General features: G+C 40.5%; 1 protein-coding gene across 1 annotated transcript in view; it reads right to left on the bottom strand.

The window, feature by feature from the left end:
* LOC126100819 (uncharacterized) overlaps positions 1-5905 on the bottom strand; it is a 35173-nt gene extending 29268 nt beyond the window's left edge. Inside the window, exons 1-2 of the mRNA XM_049911450.1 lie at positions 5789-5905; positions 1083-1173 (exon numbers count right to left, since the gene is read on the bottom strand). Of these exons, the coding sequence (XP_049767407.1) occupies positions 1083-1173; positions 5789-5851 (154 nt within the window). The 5' untranslated portion in view covers positions 5852-5905. The remainder of the gene's footprint in view (positions 1-1082; positions 1174-5788) is intronic.
* Positions 5906-20394: the final 14489 nt, after the last annotated feature.

Genomic DNA, 20394 nt, shown 5'->3' with positions numbered 1-20394 from the left:
GATGCAGGTGATCAGACAGAGTGATTACGTATGTGTCACCTGTCAAAGTGGTATCGAAACGTATCAGGGGTTCCATGTCGCTCCAACTGCACACACCTCACACCATCACAGAGCCTCCACCAGTTTGAACAGTTCCCAACTGACATTCAGGGTCCATGGCTCATGAGGTTGTCTCCATACCCGTACACGTCCATCTGCTCGAAACAATATGAAACGAGACTCGTCCGACCAGACAACATGTTTCCAGTCATCAACACTCCTATGACGGTGTTGACCGGCCTAGGCGAGGCGTAAAACTTTGTGTCGCGCAGTCATGACGGGTACACGAGTGGACCTTCGTCTCCGAAAACGCATATCGATGATGTTTTGGTGAATCTTTCGTACGCTGACACTTACTGATGGCCCAGCATTGAAATCTGCCGCAATTTGCGGAAGGACTGCACTTCTGTAGCGTTTAACGATTCTCTTCAATTGTCCGTCGTTAGACCCGTTCTTGCAGGAGCTCTTTCCGGCCGCAGCGATGTCGGAGATTTGATGTTTTACCGGATTCCTGATATTCACGATACACACGTGAAATGACCGTACGGGAATATCCCAACTTCATCTCTACCTCGAACATGCTGTGGCCCATCGCTCGTGCGCTGACTGTAACACCACGTTCATACTCACTTAAATCTTGATAACCTGCCATTGTAACAGCAGTAACTGATCTAACAACCGCGCCAGACACTTGTTGTCTTACATAGGCACTGCCGACCATAGCACCGTATTCTGCCTTTTTAGATATCTTTGTATCTGGATACGGTTGCCTATTCCAAATTCTTTGGCACTTCAGTATATATCGGCGATACGAAATTGTGAATAAAACAGTTTTTAGGCCAGCAGAAGCGACTAGCAATAAGTAATAATAAGAAGTACTCATTTTATGCTTGGAAAAGTCGTGTGATATAATTGATGGGCTAGTGAAAGTTGTTATAGGAAAACGTAGATGAAACACAGTATCTGACGGAATGACCAATGGCCAGTTTCCTTTCACGTATTCGAAAATCGACAAATTGCTCTTGAAAAGTGACTGTATTTACCCTTAGGAATGGGGAAAGTCTCGTTGCATTCCTCGAATAGCTCTGGAAGGTTAATCTTCGCAGCTACCTCCTCAGCCCGAGACATTGACTCCTGAAAGAATAAAAGTTAGTAAGAAAAAAATGCGGTCCAACACCAGTGCATAAGAAACAGGATATAAAATAGAGAAATCGTATGCGATAGAATGCAGATAGAATTACTCTTTCCAAGACAGGAACTAAGTCGAAAGAAAGAACAAATGAAAGTTTTCAAAGATGTAAATTTAAATTGTGGACCCTTCTTACGGTTTATATAGCATATCGGTACTGAAACTTCCTGGCAGATTAAAACTGTGTGCCGGGCCGAGAATCGAACTCGGGACCTTTGACTTTCGCGGGCAAGTGCTCTACCAACTGAGCTACCCAAGCACGACACAAGCCCCGTCGTCACAGCTGTACTTCTGCCAGTACCTCGTCTCCTTGTCCGCGAAAGGCAAAGGTCTCGTGTTCGAGTCTCGGCCCGGCACACAGTTTTAATCTGCCAGGAAGTTTCATATCAACCCACACTCCACTGCAGAGTGAAAATCTCATTCTGGCATACCGGTACGTCTTGCAAGTACAGTTTATTTCCATCATTTCTAACTTACGTGTTCTCGTAGGTGTATCTTGTGGCAGTGGTATATTATGTTAAGGTTTTAAGAATATTCTGAAGATTACAATGACTACAAATTTTAAGCAGCTCCATATTTTCTGTTATTTATTAACATCGAATGCAAAAACTATTTGTCTATTGAGAATGTCTTTCAGGGTGTTGTCTTAGCAATAACCTGTAGTCAGGCTTCGTTTCGCGTACCAGGCTAGTGAATGTATCTCTTATGCTCAGCTTTACATTTTAATTATCACCCTTTACAAATTATAAAACACCTACATATTTTCTGTTTTCTATTAACATCGAAGGCAATAAATATTTATCCATTGACAATGTCTTTCAAGGTGTTGTCTTAGCTATAAACTACAGTAAGGTTTCATTTCGCATACCGGACTAGTGAATATATCTTGTATGTTCAGATTTACATTTTAATTATCCCTCTTTGTATCATCTGTACCACTCGTGTATTACTCTATTCACATTTATCCTGTTGAGTCTTTTAATTATCTTGTACTATCTTGGAGAACTGCAACAACGTGTAAAAAATTATGCTGATATTTTTATTCAGGACAATGTTTCCACGTTAATGTCAAGTCTTCCTACAACAGATAACTCTCAAAAACACAGAATAAAACCCACACCCACAACTACATTTTGATAACCCACGTTTCTTCCTGTATTGGTTTATAACCATTCTTCCAAATTTTGTAGTTCCTGTAAACGCCACATAGAAGCAAACATTTCATTCATGAGAAGCAGCTGGTGAATGGTGACGCGGTCGAAAAGGAAATGAATGTCGGGTAATGGCTGAAAACCATCTCCAAGGTGACAACAAGTTAGAATTCTCATCCAGTGTGAGATATATTCCGTTACTGCAAAATCATCAGCTAGCAAACTGTGGGGTTTTGTGGTCTGTTAGAAAGATGATAGCTTCGTGTGCACATGGTATGTGTTCGATCTCCATTTGGGGTGATGAATTTTAATATGTACGAAGAGACCATCTTCACCTCTGGTATTGCCAAGTGAATAAACAGGGTAGCACTGTGGTTCCAAATTCACATTACACATGATTTTCCATCACTACCGACAGAAGCAGGGTCGGTTTAGGTTGGGCTATAGTATATGCGGAATAGCAACAAATAGATGCAATGCCACCAATAAACTTTCAAACACTGAAAAATTTAATTTTAATTAGTTAATGAATCATCATGTAAGATCGCTGGGTATTTATTTCCTGAGATATAGATAATATTGGTACTAGACTGCGCTTTGAACTCGGATGTCTTTTTTCAGTGGTATTTGACCCCTTTTCGGGACTATACAACTTCACTGCTTCATTGTTTCTCAATGACTGCACACTCGTCAAGGTCTCCATGTAAACATGTTTTTAAGTTCGAATCTTGGCCTGCCACAAAAAAATTTTCATTTAATTTCTAACATGCACCTGCTCCTGAAAAATAGTTTATTGGCGCAAAGACTGGTGATCAAGAATTTTACATTATCACCTCTCCTTCTCTTACCGGCAAAATAGTAGCAGTGAAAATTTCATCCAGCACGAGGATTCGAACCCGAGGCGGGTACGAGACCCATTACTGTTCGATGACGTTATTGGTGACAAATCTTTGGAAACAGTAGCAACCGTAAGACAGAAATAACCATCCGGAGCGACCCCATAAAACTAACTGTAGGAGAAAAAGATACCACTGTGAGATTCACTAAAGGTAGCTTACGGGAATGTAATTTATCTGCGAAAGAAGTGGCTTTACAAAGCGCCTGTAAGACCGGTTCTTGAGCTTAAGGTTAGGCTTCTGCGGTCGTTATGAGTGTCAATAAAATTCTTCAGAGTATGCAACCGTATTGTCAGTACGTGAAAATTTTCCAACGTTTCAGCCACTGCAGCAAATGGCTTCCCTCAAGGTGTTGTACTGACTGCTAAATGGAAAAAAACTTAGTTTCTTATATACTAGTGGTAGAGGCTATTTTCGTAGTCTGGTAGGATATTGAGGATGGAGAAGAGGGATGTTAGACATCCTTTATTGGTGTTGCTTTATTTATTGTCAGTGATGAAAACAGACAAGAAAGCAACACATCCCTCCTCGTAATCCTTAATACCCTATCAGATAACGAAAATAGCCTCTTACACTAGTACATAGGAGCTAAAGTTTCTTTCTCATTTAGATTACGAAAACAGCCTCTTCCACTAGTACATAAGAAACAAAACAACAGCCTGAAGAGGCCATTTCCAACAGTCATCGAAACGATAGAGAATTTTACGTATTCGCCAGAGACATACCTTGAAGAATTTTGTTGATGATTCCTGACAAGGGCACCTCCCCATCGCACCCCCCTCAGATTTAGTTATAAGTGGATAGGTCTTGAAAAACTGAACACAGATCAATCGAGAAAACAGGAAGAAGTTGTGTGGAACTATGAAAAAAATAAGAAAAATATACAAACTGAGTAGTCCATCCGCAAAATAAGCAACATCAAGGAAATTGTGAGCTGAAGAGCGCCGAGTTCTCGTGGTTAGCGTGAGCAGCTGCGGAACGAGAGGTCCTTGGTTCAAGTCTTCCCTCGAGCAAAAAGTTTAATTTTTTATTTTCAGACAATTATCAAAGTTCAGGCACTCACACATAATCATCTTCGCTCTCCAAAATTCCAGGACATGTTCAGATTTGCTTGGGCATATGCAGGATTTGACGGTCTACACACGGAAAAATTTGAAAACGTTAAAAACATATGTTTTGACAGAGCACAGGGAAAACTGTGCGACTGGGAAACTGTTGCATTCATTTGTTGCAGTTTATGTGACAAACTCTTATGTTTGCATCACCTTTTTGGGAGTGATTATCGCATCCACAAGAAAACCTAAATCGGGCAAGATAGAAGAATCTTTTTACCCATTCGCCAAGTGTACAAGTTAGGTGGGTCGACAACATATTCCTGTCATGTGACGCACATGTCGTCACCAGTGTCGTACAGAATATATCAGACGTGTTTTCCTGTGGAGGAATCGGTTCCCATTGGAGAGGCACGTCCTTTCGTCTACTAATCGCACGGTTTTGCGGTGCGGTCGCAAAACACAGACACTAAACTTATTACAGTGAACAGAGACGTCAATGAACGAACGGACAGATCATAACTTTGCGAAAATAAAGAAAGTAAAATTTTTACTCGAGGGAAGACTTGAACCAAGGACCTCTCGTTTCTCAACTGCTCACGCTAACCACGAGACCACGGCGCTCACGAGTTCGTAGTATCCTTGATGTTGCTCATCTTGCGCATGGATTACTCAGTTTGTATATTTTGCTTATTTTTTCATAGTTCCACACAACTTCTTCCTGTTTTCTTGATTGATCTGTGTTCAGTTTTTCAAGGCCTATCTACTGTGCCAACTTATAACTAAATCTGAGGGGGGTGCTATGGGGAGGTTCCCTTGTGAGTATTTAGTCATCTGTCTAGGACTCTTGCCAAGTTGGATTAGAAGAATAGAGGAGCCCCGACTTTGAGCTACACGTTTTGTCCCTGGATCGTTGGTAAGTGAGAGAGCGTTACGGAGATGCTCAAAAAACTCCAGTGACACAAGAGTGGCGTCGTGATTCACGGAGAGGTTTACTGCTGAAATGTTGAGAGCATGCGTTGCAGGAAGAGTGATACGTCTCCGGTATTACTCGCAACAACATAATCAGAGAAATCAAAGTTCATACGGAGGTTTATCGATAGTCGTTGCATCCCAAGCACTACTCAGGAATGAAACATGGAAGGGGCAGGAGCTAGTGGTATTAGAAGTAGCCTCCGCTACTGACTTGCGGAGTGTAGATATTCGCGTGGAATGCTCACATCATTTTGATGTGCTCAGTGCGACAAGTGGGATGAGAGGAAATAAAACACTGGTAAAACGTGCTTACATTGTAATTGTGAAATACATATACTGAATAAAAATTTTTCGAAATAATTTGAGACTTGTCTAGATCGCTAGAAGAACTAGACAGATGAATCCCAACTGATTTTTTACAAAAGATATCGTAACAGGACGTTGGTGTTTACTACCAAAACTGATTGAGAGGACGTGCAGACTTACTGAGATCTCGGCCGCCACCAGAAAGCCTAATGCAGCGACACAAACCACCAGGAGCGTTTTCATGGCGGACTCCCTACACAGCCGGTTGGCACGCCAGCGTCCTAAGCGTTGCAGAAACCACAGTGGCACATTCTGGGCCCTACTTATGTTCGTCGGAATGACGTGTCCGTTTTTTTCCGAGCCGTCACCTTGCTTCACGGGCAATTTGGTATCCGCCCATTATGGCCACGTGACGCATTTGGGCCTCTCCCCTGCTGCTGTAATCGCGCACAGGCTGTTGGACATGGACAATAAGGGGCAGTTTGCGGCACGCGCTGCGGATATCCGTGGGCGTTCTTTCGGGAGAAATGGAGGGTAATTTCAGCCAGTTATAAATTTAGTACACTGAGGCTGAAAGACTGCCCAGATCGTAGGATGTTACAGATTTGAGACTGACCGGAACCAAGAGCCCTTTTGGGAATGTCTCTGGGTTTTATAGTATGCACCAGTTCCTAGTGGCTGATCACATGGTGAATACATGTTTCGTTCCTTGCCATAATTCGTCTGCATCCGTTCCATTATTAGTGGCTGAAAGGGAAAATTGTTAAGTATTGTTTCCGACCAGGAATTTGTTGGATGATACATAAAGTTTTATCTCAACTAAGATGATACTTATACCGAATCGTAATATTTACTTCCGCACTTAAAATGACTTGAGAATAAAGGTGCTTTATCTGTACTAATGCTGGCTGTGTGCGGTAATGCTATGTTAAAAAAATGTTAGGTTGCTGCACAAGTTCTTACCGTTTTTATTTTGCATTTAGGTATTCCGATTGCTACGGTCTTATTTATGGATTGTCATTTTTTAATTGTTGTCCACTGTTGCAGTTTGAGTTTAAGTATTGTCGTTTTGCCATTTGAAGACTGCGAGTGGACTGTGGACGCCAGAAAATGGAGTGCCAAGAGGAGAAATCGAAATATTTCCAATATATTCTTTTGTTTGAATCCAATAGAGGGATGATAGCAGTGGAGGTAGAAATACTTGCACCGTTTATGGGGATAATGCCACTGGACGGAGCACGACAAGAAAATGGTTTTCTCGTTTTAAAGAGAATCTTTTTGAGATAGGTGCCCTCCATGTTCAGGAAGACCTCCAGGACTTCATGAACGCGTTAATCCACTATAATCCACGTCAGTGTACTGTAGAACTGGAAAATGTGATGCACTGTGATCATTTCACCATCGTGCGTCATTTGCAGGCAATGGGGATGGTTCAAAAATCGGCTGTATGGGTATCGCATGCTCTAAGCCAAAATCACAAAAATCAGCGCGTGGCCTCCGGCTTGATCGTCTTCAAAGGGCTCGCGAATCACGCAGACCATTACTATTCTGCATCGTTACTGGTGACAAGAAATGGCATCTTTATGCTGACGTAAAGAAAAGAAAGGAATCGTTGAGCCCGAACAAAGCAGCAACGCCTCGTGCGAAAACCTGCACGCATCCACAAAAGATAATGTTATGAGTCTGGTGGAACAGCGACGGTTTGTATTACGAATTGCTTCCTCGAGTTGTAACCATCACTGCTGTCATTTATTGACAACAACTGAGACGTCTTGAAGATGCTGTCCAAGAACAACGACCAGGAAGACTGCGTGAAGTGATGCTACTCCATGATAATGTCCGTCCAGATTGTGCTAAACCGACAAGAAACACTATACAGGGGTTGGGCTGGGAAGTCCTTCCGCACACATGTTATTCGTCTCATTTTGCGCCCTCAGGTTTTCACCTTTTCCGCTCTCTATCGAACAACCATTCAGGAAATTCCTTTCCGGATGGAAATGCGCTCCGCTTCAAAACCAAGTGATTTCGTAAGTCGCGGAATCGAATAATTGGCAGACTGTTGTAAATGGTGGAGGAGAATATACAGGGTGTTACAAAAAGGTACGGCCAATGTTTCAGGAAACATTCCTCACACACAAAGAAATAAAATATGTTATGTGGATATGTGTCCGGAAACGCTTACTTTCCATGTTAGAGCTCATTTTATTACTTCTCTTCAAATCACATTAATCATGGAATGGAAACACACAGCAACAGAACGTACCAGCGTGACTTCAAAAACTTTGTTACACGAAATGTTCAAAATTTCCTCCTTTAGCGAGGATACATGCATCCACCCTCCGTCCCATGGAATCCCTGATGCGCTGATGCAGCCCTGGAGAATGGCGTATTGTATCACAGCCGTCCACAATACGAGCACGAAGAGTCTCTACATTTGGTACCGGGGTTGCGTGGACAAGAGCTTTCAAGTGCCCCCATAAATGAAAGTCAAGCGGGTTGAGGTCAGGAGAGCGTGGAGGACATGGAACTGGTCCGCCTCTACCAATCCATCGGTCACCGAACCTGTTGTTGAGAAGCGTACCAACACTTCGACTGAAATGTGCAGGAGCTCCATCGTGCATGAACCAAATGTTGTGTCGTACTTGTAAAGGCACATGTTCTAGCAGCACAGGTAGAGTATCCCGTATGAAATCATGGCGGTGAATCGAGGAAGTACAGTACATACTGACGAAACTAAAATGAGCTCTAACATTGAAAGTAAGCGTTTCCGGACACATGTCCACATAACATCTTTTCTTCATTTGTGTGTGAGGAATGTTTCCTGGAAGTTTGGCCGTACCTTTTTGTAACACCCTGTAGTATTGATGACTAAAGTCTCTGTTATATGTAAGTGTTTATTAACTTACGGAAAACGCTGCTAACTTAGGTACCAACTTAACAACAGGCAGAGTAAAAGGAACGTAGCTATACAAATTCGAAATTTTCAAAGTGTCTAAGTAGAGCTACCAAAAAATCTACAGTTAGGTAGTTAAGTATAAGGAGAATGGAACGTGCTAAGTAGCGAAATAATTACTAAATAAGTTCAGAAATATTCTACCTTGAGAAAATGCAATTTTCTCTCTATTTCATCCCCATACGTTTCAGTGAAGTTTCACCAACATCAGTGGGTGTCCTTTATTTTTCTGTAACAGATCACATTTTACATAACAATACATATTGTTTTGGGAATCGTGGTCATAATAACGCAAACATTTTAACAAGAAATGTACCTCATTAGCACATACTGTTGTTCTGTAGTTTGTTAATATACGCAAATGAGGGATATACAGGGTGTTACAAAAAGACACGGCCAAACTTTCAGGAAACATTCCTCACACACAAATGAAGAAAAGATGTTATGTGGACATGCGTCCGGAAACGCTTAATTTCAATGTTAGAGCTCATTTTAGTTTCGTCAGTATGTACTGTAGTTCCTCGATTCACCGCCAGTTGGCCCAATTGAAGGAAGGTAATGTTCACTTTGGTGCTTGTGTTGACATGCGACTCATTGCTCTACAGTACTAGCATCAAGCACATCAGTACGTAGCATCAACAGATTAGTGTTCACCACGAACGTGGTTTAGCAGTCAGTGCAATGTTTACAAATGCGGAGTTGGCAGATGCCCATTTGATGTATGGATTAGCACGGGGCAATAGCCGTGCCGCGGTACGTTTGTATCGAGACAGATTTCCAGAACGAAGGTGTCCCGACAGGAAGACGTTCGAAGCAATTGATCGGCGTCTTAGGGAGCACGGAACATTCCAGCCTATGACTCGCGACTGGGGAAGACCTAGAACGACGAGGACACCTGCAATGGACGAGGTAATTCTTCGTGCAGTTGACGATAACCCTAATGTCAGCGTCAGAGAAATTGCTGCTGTACAAGGTAACGTTGACCACGTTACTGTACGGAGAGTGCTACGGGAGAACCAGTTGTTTCCGTACCATGTACAGTGTGTGCAGGCACTATCAGCAGCTGATTGGTCTCCACGGGTACACTTCTGCGAATGGTTCATCCAACAATGTGTCAATCCTCATTTCGGTGCAAATATTCTCTTTACGAATGAGGCTTCATTCCAACGTGATGAAATTGTAAATTTTCACAATCAACATGTGTGGGCTGACGAGAATCTGCACGCAATTGTGCAATTACGTCATCAACACAAATTTTCTGTGAACATTTGGGCAGGCATTGTTGGTGATGTCCGGATTGGGCCCCATGTTCTTCCACCTACGCTCAATGGAGCACGTTATCATGATTTCATACGGGATACTCTACCTGTGCTGCTAGAACATGTGCCTTTACAAGTACGACACAACATGTGGTTCATGCACGATGGAGCTCCTGCACATTTCAGTCGAAGTGTTCGTACGCTTCTCAACAACAGATTCGGTGACCGACGGATTGGTAGAGGCGGACCAATTCCATGGCCTCCACGCTCTCCTGACCTCAACCCTCTTGACTTTCATTTATGGGGGCATTTGAAAGCTCTTGCCTACGCAACCCCAGTACCAAATGTAGAGACTCTTCGTGCTCGTATTGTGGACGGCTGTGATACAATACGCCATTCTCCAGGGCTGCATCAGCGCATCAGGGATTCCGTGCGACGGAGGGTGGATGCATGTATCCTCGCTAACGGAAGACGTTTTGACATTTCCTGTAACAAAGTGTTTGAAGTCACGGTGGTACGTTCTGTTGCTGTGTGTTTCCATTCCATGACTAATGTGATTTGAAGAGAAGTAATAAAATGAGCTCTAACATGGAAAGTAAGCGTTTCCAGACACATGTCCACATAACATATTTTCTTTTTTTGTGTGTGAGGAATGTTTCCTGAAAGTTTGGCCGTACCTTTTTGTAACACCCTGTATATTATCAAAATGTTTGCAATATAATAGTCGCAATCCAAAAATTGTTACTATCATGAACATTTTCGATGACGTAGCACCAGTGATTAATGTGTTGGTGAAAAAAGTAAGAATATTGTGTTCCCTCAATTCTTAAGGAACAATCGACAATTATGTAAGTAGGCTGTTCAGGTTTTTATGTTGGTAACACCACGTAGCGCTCTGTATGAAAATCACTGACTGTGCTGTGTGCAGTCGGTGGCTGGTTGGCATGGTTGAAATATTCGCTATTGTAGTGGTGGGCAGTTGGATGCGAACAGCGCATAGCGTTGCGCAGTTGGAGGTGAGCCACCAGCAGTGGTGGATGTGGGGAGAGAGACGGCAGAATTTTAAGAGCGGACAATCTGGACGTGTGTCCGCCAGAAAGAGTAAATTTGTAATACTGGATATCATGAACTTATATATATATATATATAAAGGTAAATACATTGTTTGTTCTCTATCAAAATCTTTCATTTGCTAACTATGCCTATCAGTAGTTAGTGCCTTCAGTAGTTAGAATCTTTTATTCAGCTGGCAGTATTGGTGCACGCTGTATTGCAGTAGTTTGAGTAACGAAGATTTTTGTGAGGTAAGTAATTCATGAAAGGTATAGGTTATTGTTAGTCAGGGCCATTCTTTTGTAGGGATTATTGAAAGTCAGATTGCCTTGCGCTAGAAATATTGTAGTCAGTTTAGTGTTGATCGGAATAAGTAATGAGAGTAATGTCTGAGTACGTTCAGTTTTGCTCAGCTGTTTGAAAATAAAATAACGTAGAGGTTTATCAGCACAGTAATTCATTAATTTTTCTAAGGGGGCGTTTCAATTTTCGATAACGTAGCTTCAGTGATTAATGGCCATCAGGTTGCGCTCCATGGGGTGGGTGCACGCAACGACTGTGGTTATATTCGGTTAAATAGAGCAGCAGTCAGTCGTAAAATTAAAGTGCTTTAATATGACATTTATAGTCACAACGCAGATCAGATTTCGACCTGTGTCAGGTCATTATCAATGCTAAAACAAATACAAGAGTATATATTACAATGTGATTTACAAAAGTTATAAGTCCATCACATCGTTGTCGTTTAATGTTAACATTACATACCAGGCGCAGCTCATAGAGGGCGCCATACGCAAAACCGATGTGTACTGTGAAACCAACATATAATTTTACGACAGTAATGGTTGAACTGTATAAGCATTCACTTGAGCACGAACAACTGCTACAATTCCGCACTGGTATGTAATGTTAACATTAAAAGACAACGATGTGATGGACTTATAACTTTTGTAAATCACATTGTAATATATACTCTTGGATTTGTTTTAGCATTGATAATGACCTGACACAGGTCGAAACCTGATCTGCGTTGTGACTATAAATGTCATATTAAAGCAACTTAATTCTACGACTGATTGCTGCTCTATCTAACCCAAGTGATTAATGTGTTGCTGAAAAAAAGTAAGAATGTTGTGTTTCCTCAATTCTTAAGGTTCAAAATGGCACAGTAATTCATTAATTTTTCTAAGGAGACGTTTCATATGTCGACCCTTACCCGAGGATACTGTCCGCAGCTCGTGGTCGTGCGGTAGCGTTCTCGCTTCCTGCGCCCGGGTTCCTGGGTTCGATTCCCGGCGGGGTCAGGGATTTTCTCTGCCTCGTGATGACTGGGTGTTGTGTGATGTCCTTAGGTTAGTTAGGTTTAAGTAGTTCTAAGTTCTAGGGGACTGATGACCATAGATGTTAAGTCCCATAGTTCTCAGAGCCATTTGAACCATTTTTTTGAACAGAGGATACCTCACTGGAATCTTCTGATTTTTTTCTTGTAGTTTGAGTAGTTAGTGTAGTTATTGTTTATTGCAAGCGCGTAATTGTAGAGAAAATTTTCTTTGTAGTTGTAGATTTTTATTGTTGTACTGTAAAACAGTTGTGGCATGCATGTAGATTTGCACCAAGTATTTCGCAGCTGCGCTTGCAATTAACGAGATATTATTTTCAGTGCTATGCTAATGTGTTTTCTTGTTTTTGCTCTTCAAATTGTGCTTTTCCTGTTATCGTGTGAAATACGTGATAATTATGTCGTGTGAAAAACATAACACTAGGCTCCAAAGTAAATTGAGAAATGACAGTGAAGACGAGAGTAGTGTTTTAGCGCCACCGTGTAATGAATTAAAAAATATTCAGAATTGTAATTTGGTAACTGTGCATAGGGAAATGGACCAGGCAATAAATAGTGGTGTAGACAGTGAAACAATTAGTGAACAGGGAAGCATTGTCGATCGATCGGTCGACAACAGCTCACCTCAGGAATCCGAAATGACAGGACAAAATTTTGCAAATACCTTAGATTCAGGTTTTGCGTCCTCACCTTTTTCTCAAATAAGTCAAGACACATTTTCTGCTTTTCAAAATGCGAATATTGCAGGTTCAAATGCACTGCCGAATAGCACTGAGAAACATGTTTCAGACACCAGTGCGTTGTTATTACAGTTAATGCAACAAATGGGACAAAGGCTACAAAAGTTAGACAAAACGCTTGAACAAAATCAGAAACAAATAGGACAAAATCTTCGAAAGTAGACACAATGGAACAAAATCTTCGGAAGTTAGACGCAATGGAACAAAATGAAAAACAGTCACAGCAACAAATGGAACAAAACCGGAAACAAATTAAAGAAACCAATAAGCACGTGAAGATATAACTACTGAGTTACATAACATCGAATCGAAATGTCAGAAAGTCTTAAATGACGTAAAAACACAAATTTGTGAGCATTTTCAACCTATTTTTGCACGGCATGAAAATGCATTACAGAATCACGAAGCAGCCATAAAAGAACTGCAAACTATTTTTCATGAAACTCCCGAGACCTTGCGGGCTAAAATTGACTCAGTTGCATCTACCGATTCGGTTACGCAACTTGCAAAAACTCAGGAAAACTCAAAGGACACAGTAGATACTCTGAAAATTGGTTCAGAAAGACACATGGAGGAAATTAGTTCATTATCAGAGAAAGTAGTCGAACTTTCGGATCAGCTAAATAATTTATCTACGGAGGTAGATGATACTCTGAATGACAGAAGACCGGTAGTCTTTAATGACACAGAAGAGTATGAACAAATTAGAAAATTCAAACAAAATCAAAAACAAATCAATACACAGTCCAAAGACAAATCCGGGAAGTACACGATCAGTTGACACAGGTAATACAAAAATTACATATTTCAGAGGAAAATTACATATTTCAATACGGGAAGAGGGACATAGAAATATGGAACAGCCACAAAATAATAACAAGGGCACCTCGGAAATTATGAAAGAAATTGGCAAGAAACACCGAATTTTGAGATGAAACCGCCGAAACGACGTAACAATGACCGACATGCGACTCGCTGACATGATGATTTTGACTATAAGCTGTTTATTACTACATGTAAATTCAAAACATTTAAGAATTCCGGCAACGAAATTCATCCACAAGCGTGGCTTCATCAATTCTCTCATTGTTTTCCTCCCAACCGGTCATTAGAGCACAGATTAGAATTTATGTGTGGCTATTTAGAGAATGAACCAGCTGTAAGAATGCGATCGGTCATTCACGATTGTCACAGTGAAGGAGAATTTTATCATGCCTTCCTCTCAGCATATTGGTCTCAAGCTACATAAGACCGAGTAAAACATAGCATCAAAATGAAGAAACATTTCGAACACTTTGAATTTTCCAGTCTTGTGAAATTATTTTGAAGATATGTTGCACAAGAATCAGTACCTGGTAAACCCATACAGCCCCTCAGAACTCATCCACATTTGCTTAATCAAATTGCCTGAATATTTACGACAGATTATTTTCGCAGGACGTTGGAAAGACGGCATTGAAGCTTTTCAGGGACTCTTACAGGAATTGGAAATTGACACTGACAATCGTGGGACGCGAAAACAGGAACACAACAATTACAGGTCACTTCCGTCGCAATTCCACGATGACAGAAATAATAACTGGACATGACAAGGCTATTCTTACAACGTAAATCGTGACCAAAACAGACACCACCCATATGACAACTGTTGGCAGAGTAGTAATAATTACAGGGAAAGATCACCTCTCCACGGTAATGACTACCACAGAGACAATCAGAGAAACAGTCAATATGGGAACCAAAATAATTATTATCAAGGGAGACAGATGCAACGGTCTACCGCACAGTTAAGATTCCGGGAGAAATTCTCCACCACATGACCGACAAAAAAGAAACTATGTAAACTACCGACAAAACGACAGACCTAAATTTCATCAGAACTGGCGGGATTCAAACAGGGCAGGGCCCTCTCGACAAGGAGAATTTCTAAAAGTTAGGTCTCCAAATCCCAATAACGACGCGCACCAGCAAAGAGACAATAGACAATGACTCACATGGCTGGCAGCCACAAAACGTACTTATGAAGCTGATGAGGTAGCTGCCGTGGCTAGCAATTACGTAAAAATGGAAGACATTAGTGACATCTTACTCCAGGAACACAATGTAAAACATAACATCATTGGAAATCTTGTAATTCACATTATATTAAATGACGTAAAATTTATGGCAGTACTTGACTCTGGCAGTCTCATTTCAGTAATTAGTGAAACAGCATTTAGCAAATGCAACAAATCGAACGATTGCCCACACTTCCTTTATGTAAGATTAAATTACAAGGTGCAATTTTTGGAAAAAGTGTAGATGTACGTCAACAAACCAACTTAGAATTCTTTTGTCAAAGCCACAGCTTCTCTATGAACTTTCTTATTGTTCCATTATTGTACACGGAAATTGTATTGGGAATAGACTTTTTGAAAGAATAGAAAACAATCATAAACTATCACGATGCTGAAATAAGTTTAGAGAAAGAAGGTAAGTCAACAGCTTTGAAATTTGAAGATTGGCTCTCAAACCATGACGAGGAAATTAATCGGCTTTACCTTCTGTTAGACAACAGTTCGGAATTTTCGACGGAACTAGACACTAACAATCACTCTGTAAGTACTGACAGGGATGATATCGACTGCGTATTTAATACTAATGAGTTAATTCAGAATAAAAATCAAACAATTGAGAATTGTAATGACACTCATAGGCAGGACCTTTTTGAGATTTTACAAGCACATTCCACAGTTTTTACTCACAAAACAGGAACAATCAAGGGATTTCAATGTCAATTTCGTCTTCGTGAGCATACTAAATTTTATGTTAGACCATATGTAATTCTGGCACATTATAGGGACCGTGTTAGAACAGAAATACAATCTATGCTTGACGAGGGCATTATTGAGCCTGCAGTAAGCTCATACAACAAACCATTACCTGTTGTTGAGAAGAAAAATGGATCGATCAGACTTGTCTTAAATTCGAGACAAATCAATACTATCATCATTCCTGAAACAGACAGGCCGCAAACGTTGGAAGAACTTCTTCAAAATTTTAATGGTGTAAATGTGTTGTCTTCCATTGATCTCAGATCCAGCTTTTATCAGATCTAACTTCATCCAGAATGTAGAAAATACACAGCTTTTCTTTGTTTCGGCGTTTGTTATCAATTCCGGAAATTTCCTTTTGGTTTGAACATTTTTTCAGCAGCATTCATTCGTGGGCTCAATTCCATATTACCTTGGTTCTTAAAACGTCATATCACCTTATATATGGACGATATTCTGATAGCAGAAACCTCATGGGAACAACATAATCGCATCCTCAACAGCGTGTTACATATTTTTGCAGAATCTGGAATTACAGTTAACTTGGAAAAGTCCTAATTCGGTAAGACAAAGGTGAAGTCTTTGGGACATATTATTCCTTCTGAAGGCATTCAGCCAGATCCTGAAAAGTTAGAAGCCTTCAGAGCCATTCCAGTTCCATTCACAAAAAAACAAGTCTGCAGTTTTCTAGGTTTCGTAAATTTTTACCGTTGTTTTCTGAATATACAAAGTCTAGTTACACCAAAACTTTGTTCTCCCACGGGAAAAAATACTATTTGGAACTGGGACGAACAGGCACAGTTGGAATTCAATTCTTTGAAAGAATCGCAACTTCACGCGCCAATATTAGCTCATCTACATCTGTCACAAGATTTATACCTTAGATCGGATTCTTCTAAACTCGGTGTTGGTGCCCATTTATTTCAAGAAGCCATAAAAAATGACGCTACTGTTCAGAAAATCATTACTTTTGCTAGCCGAGTGCTAACAAAATCTGAAGAACATTAGTCTGTCACTGAATTAGAAGCTTTAGCTATCATTTGGGCATTTAACAAATTCCGTTTCTTTCTTTCTGGTAAGCACGTAAAAGTATACAGTGATCATCGTGCATTACAATTTCTTATGTCTTCAAAATTAAATCATGACAGGTTAAAACGTTGGGCATTGTTTCTGCAAGAATTCCACTTCACAGTACTCTACATTCCCGGCAAGGAGAACATAGTTGCGGACGCACTGTCACGCGCACCGGCTGGGGTTGATAAAAGTAACACAGAAGGCAACCTCGAGAAAAATTTCAGTATTCTTTAAATTCAGAAAGTCGCCTTTGAAAACTTCATCACCACATCTGTAAAGGACATTGCTCATGAACAAGATCGGGTTTGGAAAGACATCAAAAGTAAATGGCATGAAAAGACACACATACACAAAAATTTGGCATTATTGTCTGGTTAGAAACAAAATACTCTTCAAACGCTGCACTGTTGATGACAAGCTATGGGTACTATGCATTCCTGACGATTTTGTTAATAAGCTCATTTGGTACACACACTTTGGTCCACGAAAATGTTATCATATTCCTCGGATGATTTGTTATTTTAACAGTATGGAAAAGAGAATTCGAAGAGTCTTGTCTATTTGTAAACTTTGTCAAAAGGTAAAACCATCTACTATTACACATCGTGCTCCGTTGTTTCCTATCATTCCTTCTAAATTAAAAGAATTTCCTGCTGTTGATCTCTTGGGACCGCCTGTCAGAACATCGAATGGATTTTCGTACGCTCTAGTAGCTGTTGACCTTACTTCAAAATTTTTTTCTTTCACTCCGTTACGTAAAGCCACTGGACGGTCTGTATCCAACGCCTTTGTTAAAAATTTCTTACGTGAAGTTGGCCACGTTGCTAAAGTCATTTCAGATAACGGACCGCAATTCAGTCTGCTGTTTGGTCACGCATGCTTCGGAATCATAAAACCAAACCTGCTTTTCTTTCATTGTACTCACTACATTGTAACCCGTTTGAACGGATTATGAAATAAATCAATAAGCTTTGCAGACTTTACTGCTACAGAAATCATTAGTATTGGGACAGATATTTACACTTATTTCAAAACGTGCTGAATGAAATGCCTCATGACTCCATTGCTTTACCACCTATTCTTGTACTGAAGAATGAAGAACCACCGAACAGAATCAGAGAGCTTGTACCTTTTCCGAATACACGTAAACTTCGACACAAAGACACAGTTGATTGGGCTATTAATAATATAAATTCTGGTGCAGACAAAAGGAGGGAACTATACGGTAAAGCAAATGCAAAGAAACTATATATTGGTCAGAAAGTTCTCGTTAAAGCTAATTCATTCTCACATAAGAAGAAACACTTGAGTCACAAATTCTTTCTGGTTTACAATGCACCTTACAGAATCCGATGATAATTGCGTTGAAGTTGAAACTCTGCGTACTAGGAAGACTAAAGGTTTACACCATATTTCACATGTAAAACCGTTTATTGAAAGATAATCTGCTTTTTAACTTAGTCTCTGCCATAAAATTTTTCACTTCACGCTACTAATAGGCATTGTCGTACTTAGAAACTGTTAACATGCAACAATGTTTTGAAGTTAACTATCCAGTCTAGAACCTAGGGAACATATTCAGACAGTAATTACGAATGCATTGTTATAGTGAACAGATGACACAGTGTTATTGAGTGTGTACATTCTTGCTTGTTAGTTGCACGATTACGTAACGACTATAAGGCTCACATTCTTAGCTACAGCTAAGCTACACGACAGCTACACGAGCTAAACGATTATCTCACGACGCTACTAATGTGTGACACAATTTACATTGTTGCTTTTGCTGTATATCTATTTTATATCTGAACAGTTTTTCTGAATTCTTCTGCAAAGGAAAACATGTTTTAGTAGTAACTTTTGTGGTATAGCTACAATGAGGCAGCCTTTTTCGTAGCACAATATATTACAGTATAGTACTTTCTTGATCACGGTACTGTACGTAATAACTACGATATCTATATGCATAGCATTTCACTTTTGTTTATTATGAGGTAAGCACATTAACTTCTACAGAACTTTGCTTATGGACGACGATAATTAGAACTACTGACAGCCTTGGGAGAGCCAGTCATGACAAAACTCTACCATCTGCTGAGCAAGATGTATGAGACAGGTGAAATACCCTCAGACTTCAAGAAGAATATAATAATTCCAATCCCAAAGGAAGCAGGTGTTGACAGATGTGAAAATTACCGAACTATCAGTTTAATAAGTCACGGCTGCAAAATACTAACGCGAATTCTTTACAGACGAATGGAAAAACTAGTGGAAGCCGACCTCGAGGAAGGTCAGTTTGGATTCCGTAGAAATGTTGGAACACGTGAGGCAATACTGACCCTACGACTTATCTTAGAAGAAAGATTAAGGAAAGGCAAACCTACGTTTCTAGCATTTGTACACTTAGAGAAAGTTTTTGATGTTGACTGGAATACTCTCTTTCAAATTCTGAAGGTGGCAGGGGTAAAACATCGGGAGCGAAAGGCTTTTTACAATTTGTACGGAAACCAGACGGCAGTTATAAGAGTCGAGGGACATGAAAGGGGAGCAGTGGTTGGGAAGGGAGTGAGACAGGGTTGTAGCCTCTCCCCGATGTTATTCAATCTCTATATTGAGCAAGGAGTGAAGGAAACAAAAGAAAAATTCGGTGTAGGTATTAAAATCCATGGAGAAGAAATAAAAACTTTGAGGTTCGCCGATGACATTGTAATTCTGTCAGAGACAGCAAAGGACTTGGAAGAGCAGTTGAACGGAATGGATGGTGTCTTGAAGGGAGGATATAAGATTAACATCAACAAAAGCAAAACGAGGATAATGGAATGTAGTCGAATTAAGTCGGGTGATGTTGAGGGTATTAGATTAGGAAATGAGACACTTAAAGTAGTAAAGGAGTTTTGCTATTTGGGGAGCAAAATAACTGATGATGGTCGAAGTAGAGAGGATATAAAACGTAGACTGGCAATCGCAAGGAAAGCGTTTCTGAAGAAGAGAAATTTGTTAACATCGAGTATAGATTTAAGTCTGAGGAAGTCGTTTCTGAAAGTATATGTATGGAGTGTAGCCATGTATGGAAGTGAAACATGGACGATAACTAGTTAGGACAAGAAGAGAATAGAAGCTTTCGAAATGTTGTGCTACAGAAGAATGCTGAAGATTAGACGGGTAGATCACATAACTAATGAGGAGGTATGGAATAGAACTGGGGAGAAGAGGAGCATGTGGCACAACTTGACTAGAAGAAGGGATCGGTTGGTAGGACATGTTCTGAGGCATCAAGGGATCACCAATTTAGTACTGGAGGGCAGCGTGGAGGGTAAAAATCGTAGAGGGAGACCAAGAGATGAATAGACTAAACAGATTCAGAAGGATGTAGGTTGCAGTAGGTACTGGGAGATGAAGAAGCTTGCACAGGATAGAGTAACATGGAGGGCTGCATCAAACCAGTCTCAGGACTGAAGACCACAACAACAACTACGATATTTGGCACATTTTTACCGTTAAGTAATGACAGAGATTATCTTACAACAAGATGCACAGTTTAGCGCTGCAGTACAC

The sequence above is a fragment of the Schistocerca cancellata genome, chromosome 9 (assembly GCF_023864275.1).
Source record: "Schistocerca cancellata isolate TAMUIC-IGC-003103 chromosome 9, iqSchCanc2.1, whole genome shotgun sequence".
NCBI classification, from domain to species: domain Eukaryota; kingdom Metazoa; phylum Arthropoda; class Insecta; order Orthoptera; family Acrididae; genus Schistocerca; species Schistocerca cancellata.
This window is presented reverse-complemented; position numbering and strand designations above follow the sequence as displayed.